Consider the following 16,692-nt stretch of genomic DNA (forward strand, 5'->3'; position numbering starts at 1 on the left):
GGGTTATATTTTTTTGTCTGTTTAATGTCTCCTTGGATACTTTGCTGCATTTGTCATTCCTGCTTCTGTTCATTTTCACATTATACTTGACCCATGTGATGTCTTCTGAGTGCACATTAGAGCCATGTATGTGCTGGCAAAGGAGCCCAGGGGTGATGACCACCTTGCTATGCAGCAGGTGCCTCTGTGGGACTGAGGTGCTTGAGCCGGGACTCTGAAGAGAACAGCTTCACCTGCATTCTCTAATCTGCTTGTGTCAATAACTGGCCTGGTAAAGGAGAAGCAGGGACAAAGGAGGCCTGCAAGAGGAGCATTTCCATTGCTTAGAGTCTGTTCCTTGTCCGGTGGGGATGGGAGGCCAGTGTGGAGATTAGAGTGAGATTGACTTGGGCTTGAGTCCAACCTTGGACTGGTTGATGTAGGTGCCAGTTTTGGCTCTGGCCAACTTTGTGACCTTGGACAAGGAAGTTTCACCTTCCTGAGTGCCATGTTTCTTCTGTATAAAATATCTAGGGGAGGGGGTATACTAATTTACAAGGCCCTTTCCGGCTCTCACATTCCTCATGTCTATGATTCTGTGATTAAGTTCCTGGAAGGTTTAAGTACTGATAAAAGTGCCATTAAGTTCTGTATACTCAGCAGTGACAGTCATCTGTTACCTAAGATACCTGGGCCCAGTCGTTATGGTAGGGGGTTGGGAACAAGGGCGGGGGGGGGCAGTGAGTGCACAGGAAAGGCTCCTTGTCTGTTAAAATGGTGTGTTGTACTGTGGATGGAGGGAAAACTGCCAGCTCTGGGTAGGGTAACTGAGTTTCCTCTGATATCTGGGCCACGGTGTACTAATGTACTAAGGCTAACCATCAAAGACAGTTTCCCAACAAGAGAACTTTGTGTAGTAGGTTCCCCAGGCAAGTGACTTAGAGCTAATTGAAACAGGGCTGAATTCGCTTGGGCAGAAAAAATTTGGAGGACAGATTTGAGTGATGAACTGATTGAACCACGGCTCTCCCCCTCCCCCCACCATCATTTCTTAACTTCAGGTCAGAGTGATAGAAAGGGTTAAGGCTATGACAACAGTAGGAGAAGCTCCTTTATGGAAGTCTTAGAAAAGAATAAGACATTGTTTGTCTCATATGAGTTAGTTATTTGTCTGCCAGAGGGTACGGGCCTTCACATCCAGTCTGTGACCTGCTGGGACATATTTGGCCTGACCTTTGTTCATTGTTTGATCTTTCAAACGGGTACTGTTTGGGGGTACCTGGGACACCTAGACATCTTGCTCTCAGTGAAGTGACCCCTCATTATCAAATCCTAAAGCTTGCTCTCAGAGGTCCCCACACCCCTTCCTGACAGCAGCAATATTCTCCAGCCATGTGCTCTTATTGCATGCTTATGATATTCCAACTTCTGGTTAGGAACTTTCAGTCCCATCATGGGAAAGGAATTGAGGATTGGCTTTGCCATCCCTGGTACACAATGAATGTGGACAAGCCTTTTTTTTTTTTTTTTTTTTTTTTTTTTGTATCTCAGCTTCTTGTAATGTAGGGATAATATATGTCAAAACAAAAAGCAGTACTCTCTGCAGTTTTCAATGACTTTTAAAGTGCCGATGGAGAGTTGAGGAACCAGGCAACAAGGAGATGTTTAGTGAGTGGCCATGTTATAATGGATAGACTCTGGGCAAGACAGCCAGGTGTATCCTTCCTGGAACACAGCAGGAGCTCAGTGCTGGGTTTGAGCCAGTGCACTCTACAGAGGCAAAGTCAAACCATCAAGAGCACTTAGGGATTACAAAATTCATAAAGCTAAGCCAGGAGAAAGGAGTCTCTAATGACTCCCTTAGCCCAGGGTAGAGCAGCTAGAACGAAAATTATCCAAAGGTTCAGAAGACCTAAGTAACAGAATAAATACTATGAAGAGCACATCAATAGCAGATAACATGCCCATATACTGAAGGGAAGCCTGGAGACATTGACAAAAGCAGACCTAGAGATCTCCTGGATAAATAAATCTCCCAAAGGAAGCAGGGCATATGCCATTAATGTCAATGCCATGAGGTGAAACTAGAAATTAAAAATAATAGGGGAACACGCAAATCATTTGTGTAAGAATACTCTTAAGCGTTCCATTAAGGGCCGCAAAACTAACGAGGGCGGAGTTTAGACTGCTAGGATCCGGCTCTCCTAAATGATTCGGCCACGAACTGGTTCAGAGCCCACGGAGTACTTCTGAACCTCAGTTTCTCCTTTTGTCAAAGGTTTGGAAGGGTCTCTGGTTTTGATCCTGTGGAGGGTTGGAGGCTTGTGGGCTAGGGAAGGGAAGCCCGGAGGGTGCAGGTCCCCAGAGGCGGCAGCAGAGGGCGCCAGATCGCCGGGCTGGCCCCGCGCCTGCCATTGGTCGGGGCTGGGGCGCTGGGCTGCGGAGTTGGAGGAAAGTGACAAGTTGAGCAAGAGAGAGAGCGCGGAGAGCGGGAGGAGCCGGCGCCGCCGAGGGAGCCCCGGGACGGCAGCTCCGGGCACCGGACACGCTCTTCTCGGGCTCCAGCGGGGGAGACTCGCCGTCTGCGCGGGGGACAGCGCCCGCCCGGGCCAGAGCGGGTGGGCAGCGGGCGAGGCTGCAGCCCGCGGACAGAAGAGGGACCGCGCACCCGGGGATCCGCGGAGGCCGGGCGCAGGCGAGGGAGCAAGGTAGAGGGACAAAGAGCCGTGCGAACGCCCCGGGCGTCCTGCGAGCGCGAGCGCCCGGGACGAGGTGGCGCGGGGCCCGGGGAGAGCCCGTGGATGTGCCGCGCGTCACCGGAGAGCCGCCGCCGCCCCGCGAGGAGGAATGCACCGGACCCGCCGCCGCGGGACGCGCCCGCCGCCGCCCGCGCCGCCACCGCTGCCCGCCGCGCCGCCGCCGCTGCTGGTGCTGCTGCTGCTGTTGGCCGCGCGCGGGGCCGCTGCCCAAGGTACGAGCCGCTCGGCCCTCCCCGCCCGCCCCGGCCCGGCCCTCCCTTCCCTCCCCAACTCTCCCTAGCACCCCAGCCCTTCCAGCCCTCCCTTTCCTTCCCTGCCCTCCCTTGCCCTCGCAGCCCTCCCCTCCCCTGCCCTCCCTTCCCTTCCCCAACCTTCGCTTGCCCTCGCAACCCTCCCCTTCACAGTCCTCCCCATCTCGCCCTGGTCTCCCTAGTTCTCCCCGTCCTCTCCAGCCTCCCCCTCCCCACCCGGGACTCCAGCTGCACCCCGGGGTGGGCGCCGCGCTCACTCCTCGGTGCGCCCCGGACCGCCGGTGGGGACGGCCCTAGAGACCCAGCTCTGGGCTCGGGAACGCTCAGGGGCTTATTCCGGGGCGTCCAGGCCCAGTTGTCAGCGCTGACAGGAAGTGTGGAGGGGTTTGGAGCACTCTGGGGGTGATCGGAGCACTTTGGAACCCGAGGTCTCCCCGTCTCTCCCTGGACGCCCAGCGCGCCATCCCGAGGCGCAGCTCGAGGTCCCGGACCGAGTTTACTTTTCCAATGGTGCCCGAGCGAGTCCCGGAGGTCCGCGACCCGCCGCAAACAAAAGCCCGGTGCTCCTGGGGCTCCCGCGGCTCGTCCCCCCCCTCCCCCCGTTTCCACAGCCCTGGCTCCTCGGTCCTCTCGGGGGTCACCACTGGGGGCAGAAACGTGTGCGTCGCTGCCACTTTGTGTAAAGTGTGCTGCTGTCAGAGGCGGCCTGCATCTCCTAAGTGCTCCGTGTGTGTATGCGCGCGCGCGCGCGTGTGTGTGTGTGTGTGTGTGTGTGTGTGTGACAAACCAGTGGGAGGGGGGCATCTAATGCATACTTGATTTTGGTAATCTCCAAAGACAATCGTAACAGTTAGAGAAAGACTCCACCGCCAGCCGGAGCGTCTTAGTTCCCTGCGGGAAGCTGGGATCCTTGCTGCGCCTGAGCTGGGACACAATGCCAGGGAAGAGCCCGGCTGCCCCTGCGGAGACAACTGATTCATTCTTTGGAGGTTGGAGGGGGAAAGTTGATTAAACTCTCTGGGGTCGTGGGCTTCACTTTTAACATGCATCCCTTGAGGGGGTGTTGGAACCTTTGGATTCTTCCCGCTCCCCACTCCTAACCCCAACCAAACCTGTGGAGTTAAAGAGCCCTTTTTATCATGCATCTTTCAGTTTTAGGTTAGCTCTGTGATTGGGGGGCGGGGGCGGGCGCGGGAGAAAAGGCTCCGGTTTACTTAGCAGTGGGGCGGGCCGGGGTCGGGGTGGGGGGGAATCCATATCTTACTGCAGACTGTGACTGCAGAATTGGTTTTGTTAATAGCGGATAATTTTCTTGGTAGAAAGCTTTCTGGAAGTATGTGTGTGAACTTTGATTTCTTAGAGATGATTTGGGGCTGTGTGAGCCGCATTCACAGCTTCAAGGATGACTATGAAACCAAACCTGCTGGGTGGTTGTGGTAAATCTGGAAGCTTCTCTGGGTAAACACAGCTCCCAATTGTGATTGAGATGTACATCCGCAGGAGTGTTGGAAAATCCTAATGAAATGTAAACAGTTTGGTCACATGCCTTGGTGATGCTCAACACCTGGCTTTGTGCCACCACACCTGGGTGAAAAACAAAAAGTGGGAGGTGCGCCCTGGTGCGGTAAACACCCAACAAATTGAGGTGGAGATAACCAGGGTGTTGCTGCCTAATGCAGGACTCTTGGCTAGGGGCCTTGTTTAATTTAGTCACCCCCCTCCCCAACTCCTTTATTTTGTACTTAAACTTTCCACAGTGATTGTTTCTACATCCTTGCCTCCTGAGGGGGGTGGGTGGGTTGGGGTGAGGAGTGGAGGGAAAATTTCACCTTTTTTGGTCATCTGCCTTTAAATAAACCACCAGCCCATGATTTTGCTGAATATAAGACAGGTTGTTATCAGCAGCCACTGGATTCTGTCTCTGTTAACTGGTTACTGGCTTCTAAACAGTGAAAAAGAGGTTTGGCTTATTCCATACTTTGAAATAATTATTGTCTTATTTGTCATTTCACAATTCCCCCTTCATTTCTGTGAAGGTTTGCTCTTAACTTTGGGGACAAGGCTTCTGGGAAACTCAGGTTTAAGTCTCTCTTCTGACTTGAATAACTAGCCAACAAGAGTCACTGGCTTTGGGAATGAGATTGAGAGGATATAGGTTTCATTTATTAAGTTTAGAGAGAAAAAGGACATTTCTCCCATCTCCTCCTTCACAGTCCAGGAGAAGATACTTGTTACATTTATTGTGTTGGCCTGGGCACTGTCCATCTCCTCATGTACCATGTACAATCTGCCTACCCAAAGGCTGAACTTCTCCAGGAAGACTACCTGAGCCTTTTCAACCTCCTGTGTTTCCTGTGGTTTCTCTACCTGTTTGAAGCCTGAGGGAGGTGGTCCTTGGTTATATTTGTGGTCTTGTGTAAGGCTTCCTTTTGTATGTACTGCACCTAGATGACTACTTTCTCCACTTGTAGAATAGGAGCCTCCAGAGGGCAGTAAGACTATCAATTTTGCTGGTGAAAACGCTAAAGGCATAAGTTCCAATCACAGCTTTGTTAGAGATGCCTAAAACTCCCAGGCCAGACTAGGGGGAGCCCACAGGAGCTGGATGGATAGGATGGATAAAAGGTGTGCTCTAACTGCTTCCGGATGGATTTTAGAGATACTTCACATCCAGTAGTGACTTATTGCACTTGATGGCTGGCTGCTTTGTACCTCTGATACTTGGAGTGATCTGCCTAACACTTGAGTACTTTTAAGGACTCAGCTTTGATCTGCAATGTCCTCTGCTGTTACCTGATGACTATAGTCCCTGAGTTAAATTCTGAACACACACACACACACACACACACACACACACACACACACACATTTTTGTCTATTGTGGGGTTTGAACTCAGAGGCTGGGAACTGCCCCTGAGCTTTTTCCCTCAAGGCCTAGTGCTTTACCACTTTGAGCCACAGCACCACTTCTGGTTTTCTGGTGGTTATCTCCTGACTTTCCTGCCCAGGCAGGTTTTGATGATCCTCAGATCTCAGCCTCCTGAGTAGCTAGGATTACAGGTGTGAGCCACAGGTGCTCAGTCTGAACATTTCTTTTCTTTCCCTCCCTCCTTTCCTTCCTTCCTTCCCTCCCTCCCTCCCTCCCTCCCCCCCTCCTTCCTTCCTTCCTTCCTTCCTTCCTTCCTTCCTTCCTTCCTTCCTTCCTTCCTTCCTTCCTTCCTTCTCTTTTTTTTTCCAGACCTGGGGCTTGAACTCAAGTCTTGGGCACCGTTCCTGAGCTTTTGCTCAAGGCTGGCACTTTACCACTTGAGCCACAGCACTTCTGCTTTTTCTGTTTATGTGATACTGAGGAATGGAACCCAGGGCTTCATACATGCTAGGCAAGCACTCTACCATTAAGCCACATTCCCAGCCCTTGAACATATGTCTAAATGGTGTATCACTTGCATCAGATTTGGCTAGGGTTGGATGATTTCAAATATTTTGAAAGTTTCATGCAGCGTTCTATGGAGAAATAAGTGCCTCACAGAGCAGGTACTCTGCAGGTATCACTGCAAATGTGCATCTGTGGATAAAGGGCATCTGTGTGCACATGCCTAGCAGGAGGTCCTTGGACTTCTGGTGGGAGAATGGAAATCAGTGTCTGTGTTGGTGAGAGTGCCCTGTCATGGTTTCCTTCTTCCCACATCTTTTGGTAGGAAGGAAGGGTAGTAAAGCTTACTAGCCTCAAGCACAGGCTATGGCATTTGACTGACCTAGGGTTGAATCTTCTCATTTCCATAGGATACATGTGACAGTTACTGAGCCTCCCAGGAGTTTTCTGAGATTTAAGTAAATCTGTACCTTTAAAGTACTAAAGAAGAGCACCCCGCCTAGAGGTGAATGTATAAAACCAACTCAGGTACTTGAAATTAAGGCTCTGGAACAATATATACAATTTCATGTAAATTTCTTATGGTTGCATGTTTATAGCTAGGTTAGATTTTCCAAAGTCACTGCAGTTCTCAAAAGAAAGGGATCAATGACCTGCCTAGGGAGGTTGGAAAGGGCTGGAGTATCGGTGGTGGTTCTGGTGGTCTAACTCTAGATTGGTTGGCTTCTCCTCAGAGCCTCTACCCCTTATTTCCTACTTTCTCTCTTGGTAAGTGGGGTGTTATTTGGGCCTGGGAATAGAAAATGAATGGGGCCACGGTCTTGTGATTGTAAGTAAAATGTATCTCCCTGAGTCCAACAGGCTGAGCTGTCCCTTTTTGTGCAATTTGTCTAACTGTGGTACAATCCTTACAATGAGTTAGTTACACTGTTCAAAGCCATTGCAAGATCAATCCTTGATATAGCCCTATAAGGAAGATGGGATAGCCTACCCATTTTATGGATGGGTAGATTTAGACACTGAGAGGTTAAGTTACTTTCTAACAAGTCACATGGCCAAAAAGTGGCTTTGCTGGACTTATAAACCCTAACAGTTAATTCTTGTATCTTAACTAACTACTGTCCTAGATAGTCCCTTCTTGCTTAATTCTCACAGTTCCTATTCTTTTTATGTAGAAACTAGTTTTCCAAAGCAGCCTCAAAAGTTTTCTTTACCTTCACCTAGAGAATATAAGAAGTGATTGGACAGAATCAATTCCAGTTTTTCTGCGAGTGCTGGAATTTCCCGGAAGCAGTCTGTGCTGTAACTAGGAGATAGACTGAAGTGCCTGGGATGGCCTTGGCCTCTGGGTCTAGAAGAATTACAATTTTTGTAATGAACTGCAACTTTGATGCGGTTGAAGCAGTTGTCTGGCAGTCCCTTGCAACTAGTGATGATGTATATTTTGATGAAGTGCCTTTGTATTTGAATCTTAGTACACAACAGGGGTTATAGGCCTAGGAGGGCTGATTTATTAGTGCGCTCTCCAGAAGGAAAGTTGATTGCCAGCTCAGGGTCCCAGTCAAGATCAGATCCTGGCAGATATAGTCTTAGCTAGGAGAGACACACCTTCCAGGTCTCTTTGCTTCCTCAGACACAAAGGTGTAGGTAGGCCTGGCCATATGCATTCACTGGGGACAGGAGAGACTGTTCTGGGGACACAGAGAAAAAGGAATTTGAGAAAGTTCTCTGGAGTTGAAGGGGGAAGGGTGTGTGTGGGGGAAACTTTCGAAAATCCTTAACTAAATGCAGCTGCTTGTTACACGGAGCCTGACTTGCATGCCAGGAATATCTAAAAAGCTAAGGAATACAAAATAAAAATAAACAGCAGTAAAAAGGCTCTCTCTTTGTTGCAGCAAGCTCGGCTGGGGTTTTCAGTTTGTTTAGCAATGGGATAATTGTGGCATCCACTTTATTTTGGTAAGGCAGTGAAATGGGGATTGCTGTGATGATGTCATTAGGACGTTTCACCACCTGAACCCTTTCCTTCTCTCCCACCCTCGCCCCCCAGAACACCAAGCCTGGACCTCCACAGGGCTCTGGGCTCCAACTGTTACCCCTGAGTGAATTGCATTGGAAGAGGGTAGATAATTTAATGGGATAATCTTGGCCAGGCTAGCGAATTTCACACCCCATCTCTCACTCATAGAAAGGCAGTGGAAGACTGCAACATCCTCAGATGAAAAGGCTGCGTAAAAAGGCCTCGCTTAACAGTAACTGTCTGTTCATAAATAAGGCTCTAGAGTGTTTTGATCCAGAAGCTCTTATTACATACTGATAAGCCAAGTCTCATCATGTTTGGCCTCTTTACATTTCCTCCTTACCCCTTCTCTCTATAACCATAGACTTAAAAAACAAAAGATGAACCAGTCCAGGTCATTTATTTTGTCAACTGTTTTCCTAGAGACTGGACTATCATTGATAGCTATTTAAAGAGGCAAAATGGAGTAACAGTGGAGGATTTGGATCTGATAGATTGGGGTTGCTTTGGGGCCTCTGCTGCTAACTTCAGTAAAGTTACCTTAGGAAACTCTGTTCTCTCTGTCTCTGTCTCTCTGTCTCTCTCTTTCTCTCTTTCTCTATATGTGCTCACATGTGCCAGTACTGGGGCTTGACTTCAGGGCTTGTACTTTCACTTGGCTTTTTTGCTCAAGTCTGGCATTCTACCACTTGAGCCATACTTCCACTTCTGACATTTTGCTGCTTAATTGGAGATTAGAGTCTCAACTGATTTGTCTGCCTGGGCTGACTTCACAAACTGTGATGCTCAGATCTCAGCCTCCTGCCTAGCTAGGATCACAGGCAAGATCTGCCAGTGCCCTTGCTGCCTCTGTTTTCTTCTCTGTACATTGGGTAGCAGTAATCATTGAATTTCAGGGTTTGCATGAGAACTAGAGATTATCATGGAGAGAAAGCAGTGAGTGGAGCAGGGACCTGGTGAGTGGGAATCATGTTAGTTGCCCTCATGGATAGGGCTTACTGAAGGAATTAGAAACTGGCTCTGAGTCAAATGGTTGTTACATTGCAAGATGCAAGCAAGGCTCTGAGAACAGCGCCTTTCACAATCTCCTGAGATGCCCGAGTGTTTTGTTTTAAGGGAATAAGGAAACACTGGATATGCACTGTGTTTAGGCTTGTGATGGGGACCTTTGGGGGGAAGATTTCTCAGTGCCTCTCTGCAAAGGATTTAAACAAAGGTTTTCTTCAGAACCCTCTGCTCTATGGATAAGAGCAAGCGCCCCCTGGTGTCTGGTGCAATTACAGTACCCTGCAGTGGGGAATGCTACAACTCAAGGATCTCTGCTTGTAATCGGACTGTTTTAGTTCTAAGGTCCAAATAATCTTGCTGGGCGCAACTTGAAAAGGAAAGAGAGTGGCTAGCGATGGAGTGGAAGCATAGTTCAAATGGTAGAGTGCCAGCCTCAGTGATAAAAATGCCAAGCAGGAGTATGAGGTCCTGGGTTCAAGCCCCAGTACTGGCATACAGAAAAAGAAAAGAAAAAGCTGCAGTGTTAGTGCCAGTTTGTCCCTGTAATCAAGGAGACAGGGAAGAAGGACCTTCTTCCTTTTGTGAGCATCTATCATGTGCATTCTTGGTGTCATTCTTTAGATGTGTTACATTTATACCTCTCAGTAGTCCTGGGAGGTTGATGTTCTGTTACTATTTTACAGATAAAGCAATCAAGGCTTAGAGACATTAAGTATCTTGACTAACCTCATGCATTTATTCAGTTGGGGCTTGGGGTTTAAACTCAGGTATTTTGATTCTCAAGTGAATCCTGCTGTCACATTTGTGAAGTGTGATAGAGGGAAACCACAGTGAACAGAACAGTGACCTTCATGTGTCTGTCATCCCTCTCCACATAAATTAGAGGACAGGGTTGCAGAAAGGGGTCTTGAGAAAGCAGGGGTAGTAGAAGATGATAGTTCTGAGGAAACTGGAAGGTCAAAGGGAGACCAGGGCTACCTCCTTTACAAGCTGATTGTGAACACAAGTGAACTATTCATGGAAATGTTTAGTACCTTGTATGTGTGTGTGTGTGTGTGTGTGTGTGTGTGTACACACACACCTGTGGTGAGTGCCTGCTTCACCCACAGGTGGTCTGGTCACAAATTCTTGCCCTGCTGTGCCCCTTTGCAATAGCATGGGTGATTGGAAGAGCAAGCACCTGTGCCATTCCCACATGTAAGTTACACACCAAGACAGTTGCTCTGGCAACTTCCCTTCCTTCGCAAATCCAGGCTTTGAGTCGGGGAGGGGGCCTACTGTATAGGCTTACCATGGGCTCTAACCCTGGCCAGCATTGACCTCCTTCCCTCCTTTGCTCATGCATATGTCTCTCTTCTCCTCTCCTGTCCTCTCCTGTCCTCTCCTGTCCTCTCCTGTCCTCTCCTCTCCCCTCTTCTCCTCTCCTCTCCCATCTTCTCTTCTCCTCTCCCCTCCTCCACTTCCCTCCCTCCCTCTCTCCATTCTTCCACTTCCCTCCCCCCTCCCTTTCTCCCCTTTAGCTTCTCTCTCCTCCTTTTTCCTCCTCCTCCTCTTCTTCCTCCTTCATGTCCTCTTCCCCTTCCTCCTTCTTCTTCTCCTCCTCCTCAGTCGTGGGGCTTGAACTCAGGGTCTGGTCACTGTCCCTGAGTTTTTTTGCTCAAGGCTTGTGCTCTACCAATCTGAGTCACAGTGCCACTTTCAGTTTTCATGTGGTTAATTGGAGATAAAGAGTCTCACAGACATTCCTGTTAAGGTTGGCTTCAAACCATGATTCTCAGATCTCAGCCTCCTTGAATAGCTAGGATCCAGCCATGCATATGTTTTCTGTGCATATGTTCCTGGTGGTCCCACTGGAGAGATAAATGAGATCATTGCCTTAGAGGGCTTTTGAAATGACAGATTTGTGGCTGTGATTGCTGGATGATGGGCAAATCCATTTTTGCCTCTTCCCGGCACATTTCCCAGCTAAGTGAAGCTCCATCCTGACCAATAGGATGAGATTGAGTATGGCTTGAAAAAACTGTGGCATGAAAATCCTGGTCTAAAAGTCGCCTTGGCAGGTTTGCCCTCCTGTGGCTGCCAACCTTGGAGGCCATGTTGATGGTGCCACAGGACAGGGAGGAATCTGGGACCTTCCTTTATTCACTCCCCTATGGGGGAGTCCACCTTTGCTTAGGTTTTATGTGACCCAGAAACAAGCATCTGTTGTTAGGGCTGGGCTTAGGGGTTTCCAGTGACAGCTGCTAATGTTACCTTACCTAACACAAAGTTGTAAATCACAGCGGGCTTCAAGATCAGTGTAGCGGGGCAGGTCCAGCAGTTTTAGACAGGATAAAAAGACAACCTTGCTTGGGTCTGACCACATAAAGCCTGGGGCATCCTCCAGTGAATGAAACCTCTCCCGAATTATTGATGGCCCTCCAGGAATGCCACTGCCTGGTGCTCAGCACTGTGGGGAAGCCACAGGAACGATGACTGGCCTTTGTCCCTGCAGAGTTACCTTTTAGGGGCAATAAAATAGCCACTTGGGACATAATTATACAGCCTGTGAGTACAAAATCAGCAATTATATATGCAGAAACTGGAGAAGCAGAGGTCTTTAGGGAGGAAGTGGTCTATGTGGCTAGACGTAAAGGATAAAAAGCAAAGATATAAGAGAGGAGACAGGCTTGATTCCAGCTGCTCTGATCTCCAGGGCTTGCTCTGAATGGTCCTGGGTTTTTAGATGGGGCTTTGGAGTCAAGAAACATAGCCTCCAGGAGATGTTTGTATATGGAAGGAGAAAAGGAAGTAAATTTTTTTGGAGGATGACAGCTTATTTTCCTTTCCAGAGGGTTCCCCAGGGACTTAAAAACAAACCAACAACCATGACTTTCTGGGCACAGGTGGAGGTTCATGTCTGTAATTCTAGATATTTAGAGGACTGAGATCTGGAGGACTATAGTTCAAATCCAACCTGGATAGAAAAGTCTATGAGACTCCATCTCTAAAAAAATAATCAGCAAAAATCCCAGCTGGTGGTGTGGCTCAAGTGGTAGAGTGCCAGCAAGCAAGGCTAGCAAATGCAAGGCCCAGAGTTCAAATTCTGCTACCAGCAAACAAACAAAATCTTCCCCTCCCATTCCACAACTTGTCAAAGGTGTACCATTGCATTCTGCTGTACCATATATATATATTTTTTTTTATGTAGTGTAGCTACTAAATCCTGGTCCACATTTGCCTCCTTGGTGAAATTCATGAATATAGTCACAGTTAACATTCGAATACCGTGTCCCAAGTACTTTAATTTCCATTTTTATGCTAGGGATGGAACCCCATGGCCTTCTGAATATTAAGCAGGGCTGAGTTACATCCTCACCCTCTAAGTTAAATATTTTACCACAGTTTTCAGAGAAAACCTATGAAGTAGATGCTAATTGTCTTTCCTGTTTTTTACATGAGGAAGACAGGAAGGCACAAAGGTCTCTGTGTTTAAGACCACACGATGAGTTAAGTGGTAAAGCTAGGGCTTGAATCTATGCATTTTGAAGCCAAAACGGAGGCCAAAGCTTTGTCCTTAATCATTATGCCATATTGTGTGTGTGTGTGTGTGTGTGTGTGTGTGTGTGTGTGTGTTAATGGGATTTGAACTCAGGGCCTGATTTACTAGTTAAACCCTCTCCCACTTGAGTCAGTCACACCCTCAGCCCTTTTGCTTTAATTATTTTTTTTAGACAGGGTCTTGAGTTTGTGCCCTGGAGTCAGCCTCAGACAATGACTCTTCAGCCTCTGCCTCCCTCATAGCTGGGGTTAAAGGTATATGTCATCACATCTGGCTTGTTCTCTGAGATATGGGTCTTTCTAACTTTATTTTTTGGCCTAGCGTGGTCTTGAGCCATGAGCGTCCTAGCTCCATCTCCCTAGTAGCTGCGTGGACTCCATTACCGGGGTAAACCACCAAGTCAGGCCCTCTGCTTCCCTTTAAGTTTTAGTTTTTTGGTGCTGGGACTAGGACTTGAACTCAGGGCCTTTCACACTCAATTGCTGTTCTTTGCTCAAGGCTAGTGCTCTTCCACCATGCATCTAAGTCCAGCTTTTTGCTGGTTAATTGAAGATAAGAGAGTCTTGGGTTTGTTTGCTCTGATGGCTCTGAACTGCGATCTTCAGATCTTAGCCTCCCGAATGGCTAGGATTATATTCAGGGGCCAACTGATCCTCCTCCTCCTCCTCCTCCTCCTCCTCCTCCTCCTCCTCCTCCTCCTCCTCCTCCTCCTCCTCCTCCTCCCCCTCCTCCCTCCTCCCCCTCCTCCCCCTCCTCCCCCTCCTCCCCCTCCTCCCCCTCCTCCCCCTCCTCCCCCTCCTCCCCCTCCTCCTCCACCTCCCTTTACCCGGTGACTAAATTATGTATAAGATCCTAGCCAAGTCAAAATAATTATAATTAAATCCTCCATTTGTATAGGGCTTTGCAGCTTATACAATTATTTCATATGTATTAACTTTAATTTTCCAAATAATCCAATGAAATAGGGTTTCTTTCTTTCTGTTTCTCGCTTTTTAAGCTGGGCTCTTCACTCAAGGCTACTCTATAAGTGGTGGGGCCTGTTTGACTTCAAGACTCGTTGGGCTTTCTGTCCCACAGCACGATTTGTGTGGGGCAGCTTATGCCTCTAGATTCTAATACATGACAATTTTCAGCATGGTTTCATCAGCAAACAAATGTGTCTGATCCTCACTTGTCCTACCCACAACCATCTTCCAGTCAGCCATGTTTTCAGAGATAGACTTGAGTCACTTTATAGGTGTGACCTGGACCTAGAATTCCTGTACCTCAGAAAATTTCTCTTGTACATGGACTGAGACAAGTACCTGGACAACAGGCTTCCAACGGGGTTAGTGATTGTGGCAGGTAGACAAGCCAGGAAGAACAAGGCTTCTGGCATTGGGTGGATCTTGGTGCAACACAAGGGTTACCACTTCTCTGGCCGGTCACTCCATTCCTGTCCTCTGAGGTGGTTGTTGACTCTTGCCAAATAGTACACATAATGATGCCCACAGTGACAAGATGGCAAGTGCTTGGCCTAGTGCCCATATCCTGTGTGATTTGCTCTTTCCTCTATTGGAGGGCAGTTCTCCCTCTTTGAGATTTCACAGGATAGGGTAAGGCAAAATTTCAAAGACCCAGCACCTCTTTAAGCTTGAATTCTGTCATTATCTGAATCATTCTGAATTATCTCTGTGGCAGCCCTTTTCAGCACCTGGAAGTTTCAGGTTATAATTAAATTATTGTTTCTCTAGGATAGAGACTTTCTTATGCCTTGTGAAGGATAAACATCAGGAGATTAAAAATAGACCTTGCTACCCTAAATCCTACATATCCTTACGTGCTCTTATCAGCTCTTCCTGCCAACCGACACTATGTCTGGATGGGGCAAGCCATGGGAATGTGAAAGCAACTGATTCTACTTTTTCTCCGCATGAGAGATTATAACTTTCCTCTTGTATTTCCCCCCACTAAGGTCTTTTCATAGTTTTTACCTAGTGTTCACCCCCTGCTGGAGGGTACTTAGTAATTTTCTTCCCCCCCCCACCTGAACTTGAACTTGGGGGGGGGAGAAGTCTTGGTCAGGAACATGTAGGAATTTGCAGCCCCAAGGCTTTGCCTGTTTGAAGTTAGCAAAATATATCTTACTGTCTTTAATCTAGTGTTTATTTCTCTCTCTTTTTCTTTGTGTTGCTCATAGTGTACTGGCCACTCACGTCTGATGTTCCTGAGAGTTGTCAGAAAAATCTTCTTGGGGCAAAGCCAGCTGTTGGGATCTCCCAAGGGGCACTTGTTAAGGAGCATCCCTCTTGTCACTGAAGAAGCTATGAATGCACTGAGCATGCTCAGTTTATCTTTCCCCATGTATCACAATATTACTGTCTAGGACTTTCCCAAGCCTCTGCAACGAGGAAAGGGGCAGCCTCAGGGCCAAACACTGGTCCCCCTCCTCGGAAGAAAATGCCAGGTACCAGAAAAAAAGCATTCCTTCCTTCCATTGTCTATAACTTAATATCTTTCAAGTGCCAATCACGAGATTTCTGGGTTGTATTGGAATTAAAACTCTATAGGTAAGAGGGTCAAATGGTGTTTACATAAATCTTTATGTATCGTTGTATCAAGATTTGTGCTTAAAAAGTTTCTTCATCAGTCCACAGTGGCTTCTCCCAGATTCTTGCAATCAACTCACCACTGCCATCGATCTGTCTGCTCATGCTCAGACTAGAGGGTGGGTGTTGGAGGAAGGTGAGGCACAAGTATCTCACCTGCCTAGTACTACCTCCTGTGTAAACTCCCAAGTCGCTCCTGCTTCCGCCTGGTTAAATATTTGTTCAGCAGCTCAAGTGGATGAGGAGGTCTCTAGGCCAACATCCTTTCCTGTCGGAAGTTCACTGCTTTTGTTAGGGAAGCAAGATGGATACATCTAAAATAGCCTGAGAAGACAAGACCTGGCCATTGTTCAGTTCCTTTGTTCTGGCCTTTAGGAATTTCTACCCCAGCACCTGCCTGCCTCCCTTGCACCTGCAGCTCATATGCTGTTGCCGCTCTGCCTCTCCTGGCTGAGAGCCTGCTTTGTTCTTCAGCCCAAGTGCCCTCAGTGCTTATTCATCCACTGCCACCCTGACCTGAGCAGTCTCTGTTCTTCCTCTTCCTGTGCCCTTACCTCCCGCCAGTTTTACCTCCATAGGAGTTTGTCTCACATGTTGCCTGACACCTAGATTTTAATCTTTGCAGTGGTAGCAGCCAGCATTTATTGTGAATCTACTACAGGCCTTACCTGGCAGAGCATTTGTATTTTGAAGTGGGATCTGATTTTTGTCTTTCCAGAATAATTGCCCCAATCCCTCAACCTGCCTCCCCTCCTCCAGCACCCTCTACCCCATCAGCCTGGGCAATGCCTTTCTCTCTACTCATTTCCCAAACTGTTCTAGCCCAGTCAAGAGGCTACCAACCTAACTTTCGACCCTCAGCATAACTGTTATGATGAATCTGTGCAATTTAGGGGTGGTCCTTCTGGGGTAAGGAAGCTGAGAGATGACCTTGGCCACATCTGTGTCCACAGGCAGAAGCTAGCATGCAAAAGAGAGTGACTTGCACAGCCAGCAAACTCAATCAAGCGCAGCAGAGACCTGGCAGCTCTTTTGTCTCTCTTCCACCTCTCTGGTTCTGACCTGAGCCCATAGACTGCTACTCATGAGTTCCTACATCTTGACAGCCATATGCCTTACTGAGGCCTCATGGTGGCCCGAGGAGAATGAACCATCCCAAGGTGGTGGCGCAGG

At 48.2% G+C, this 16,692-nt stretch overlaps 1 protein-coding gene across 1 annotated transcript in view; it reads left to right on the plus strand.

The window, feature by feature from the left end:
* Positions 1-2,441: 2,441 nt before the first annotated feature.
* Ror1 (receptor tyrosine kinase like orphan receptor 1) overlaps positions 2,442-16,692 on the plus strand; it is a 345,026-nt gene continuing 330,775 nt past the window's right edge. Inside the window, exon 1 of the mRNA XM_048351478.1 lies at positions 2,442-2,950. Within this exon, the coding sequence (XP_048207435.1) occupies positions 2,827-2,950 (124 nt within the window). The 5' untranslated portion in view covers positions 2,442-2,826. The remainder of the gene's footprint in view (positions 2,951-16,692) is intronic.

This window comes from Perognathus longimembris, chromosome 7 (assembly GCF_023159225.1).
Source record: "Perognathus longimembris pacificus isolate PPM17 chromosome 7, ASM2315922v1, whole genome shotgun sequence".
NCBI classification, from domain to species: Eukaryota; Metazoa; Chordata; class Mammalia; order Rodentia; family Heteromyidae; genus Perognathus; species Perognathus longimembris.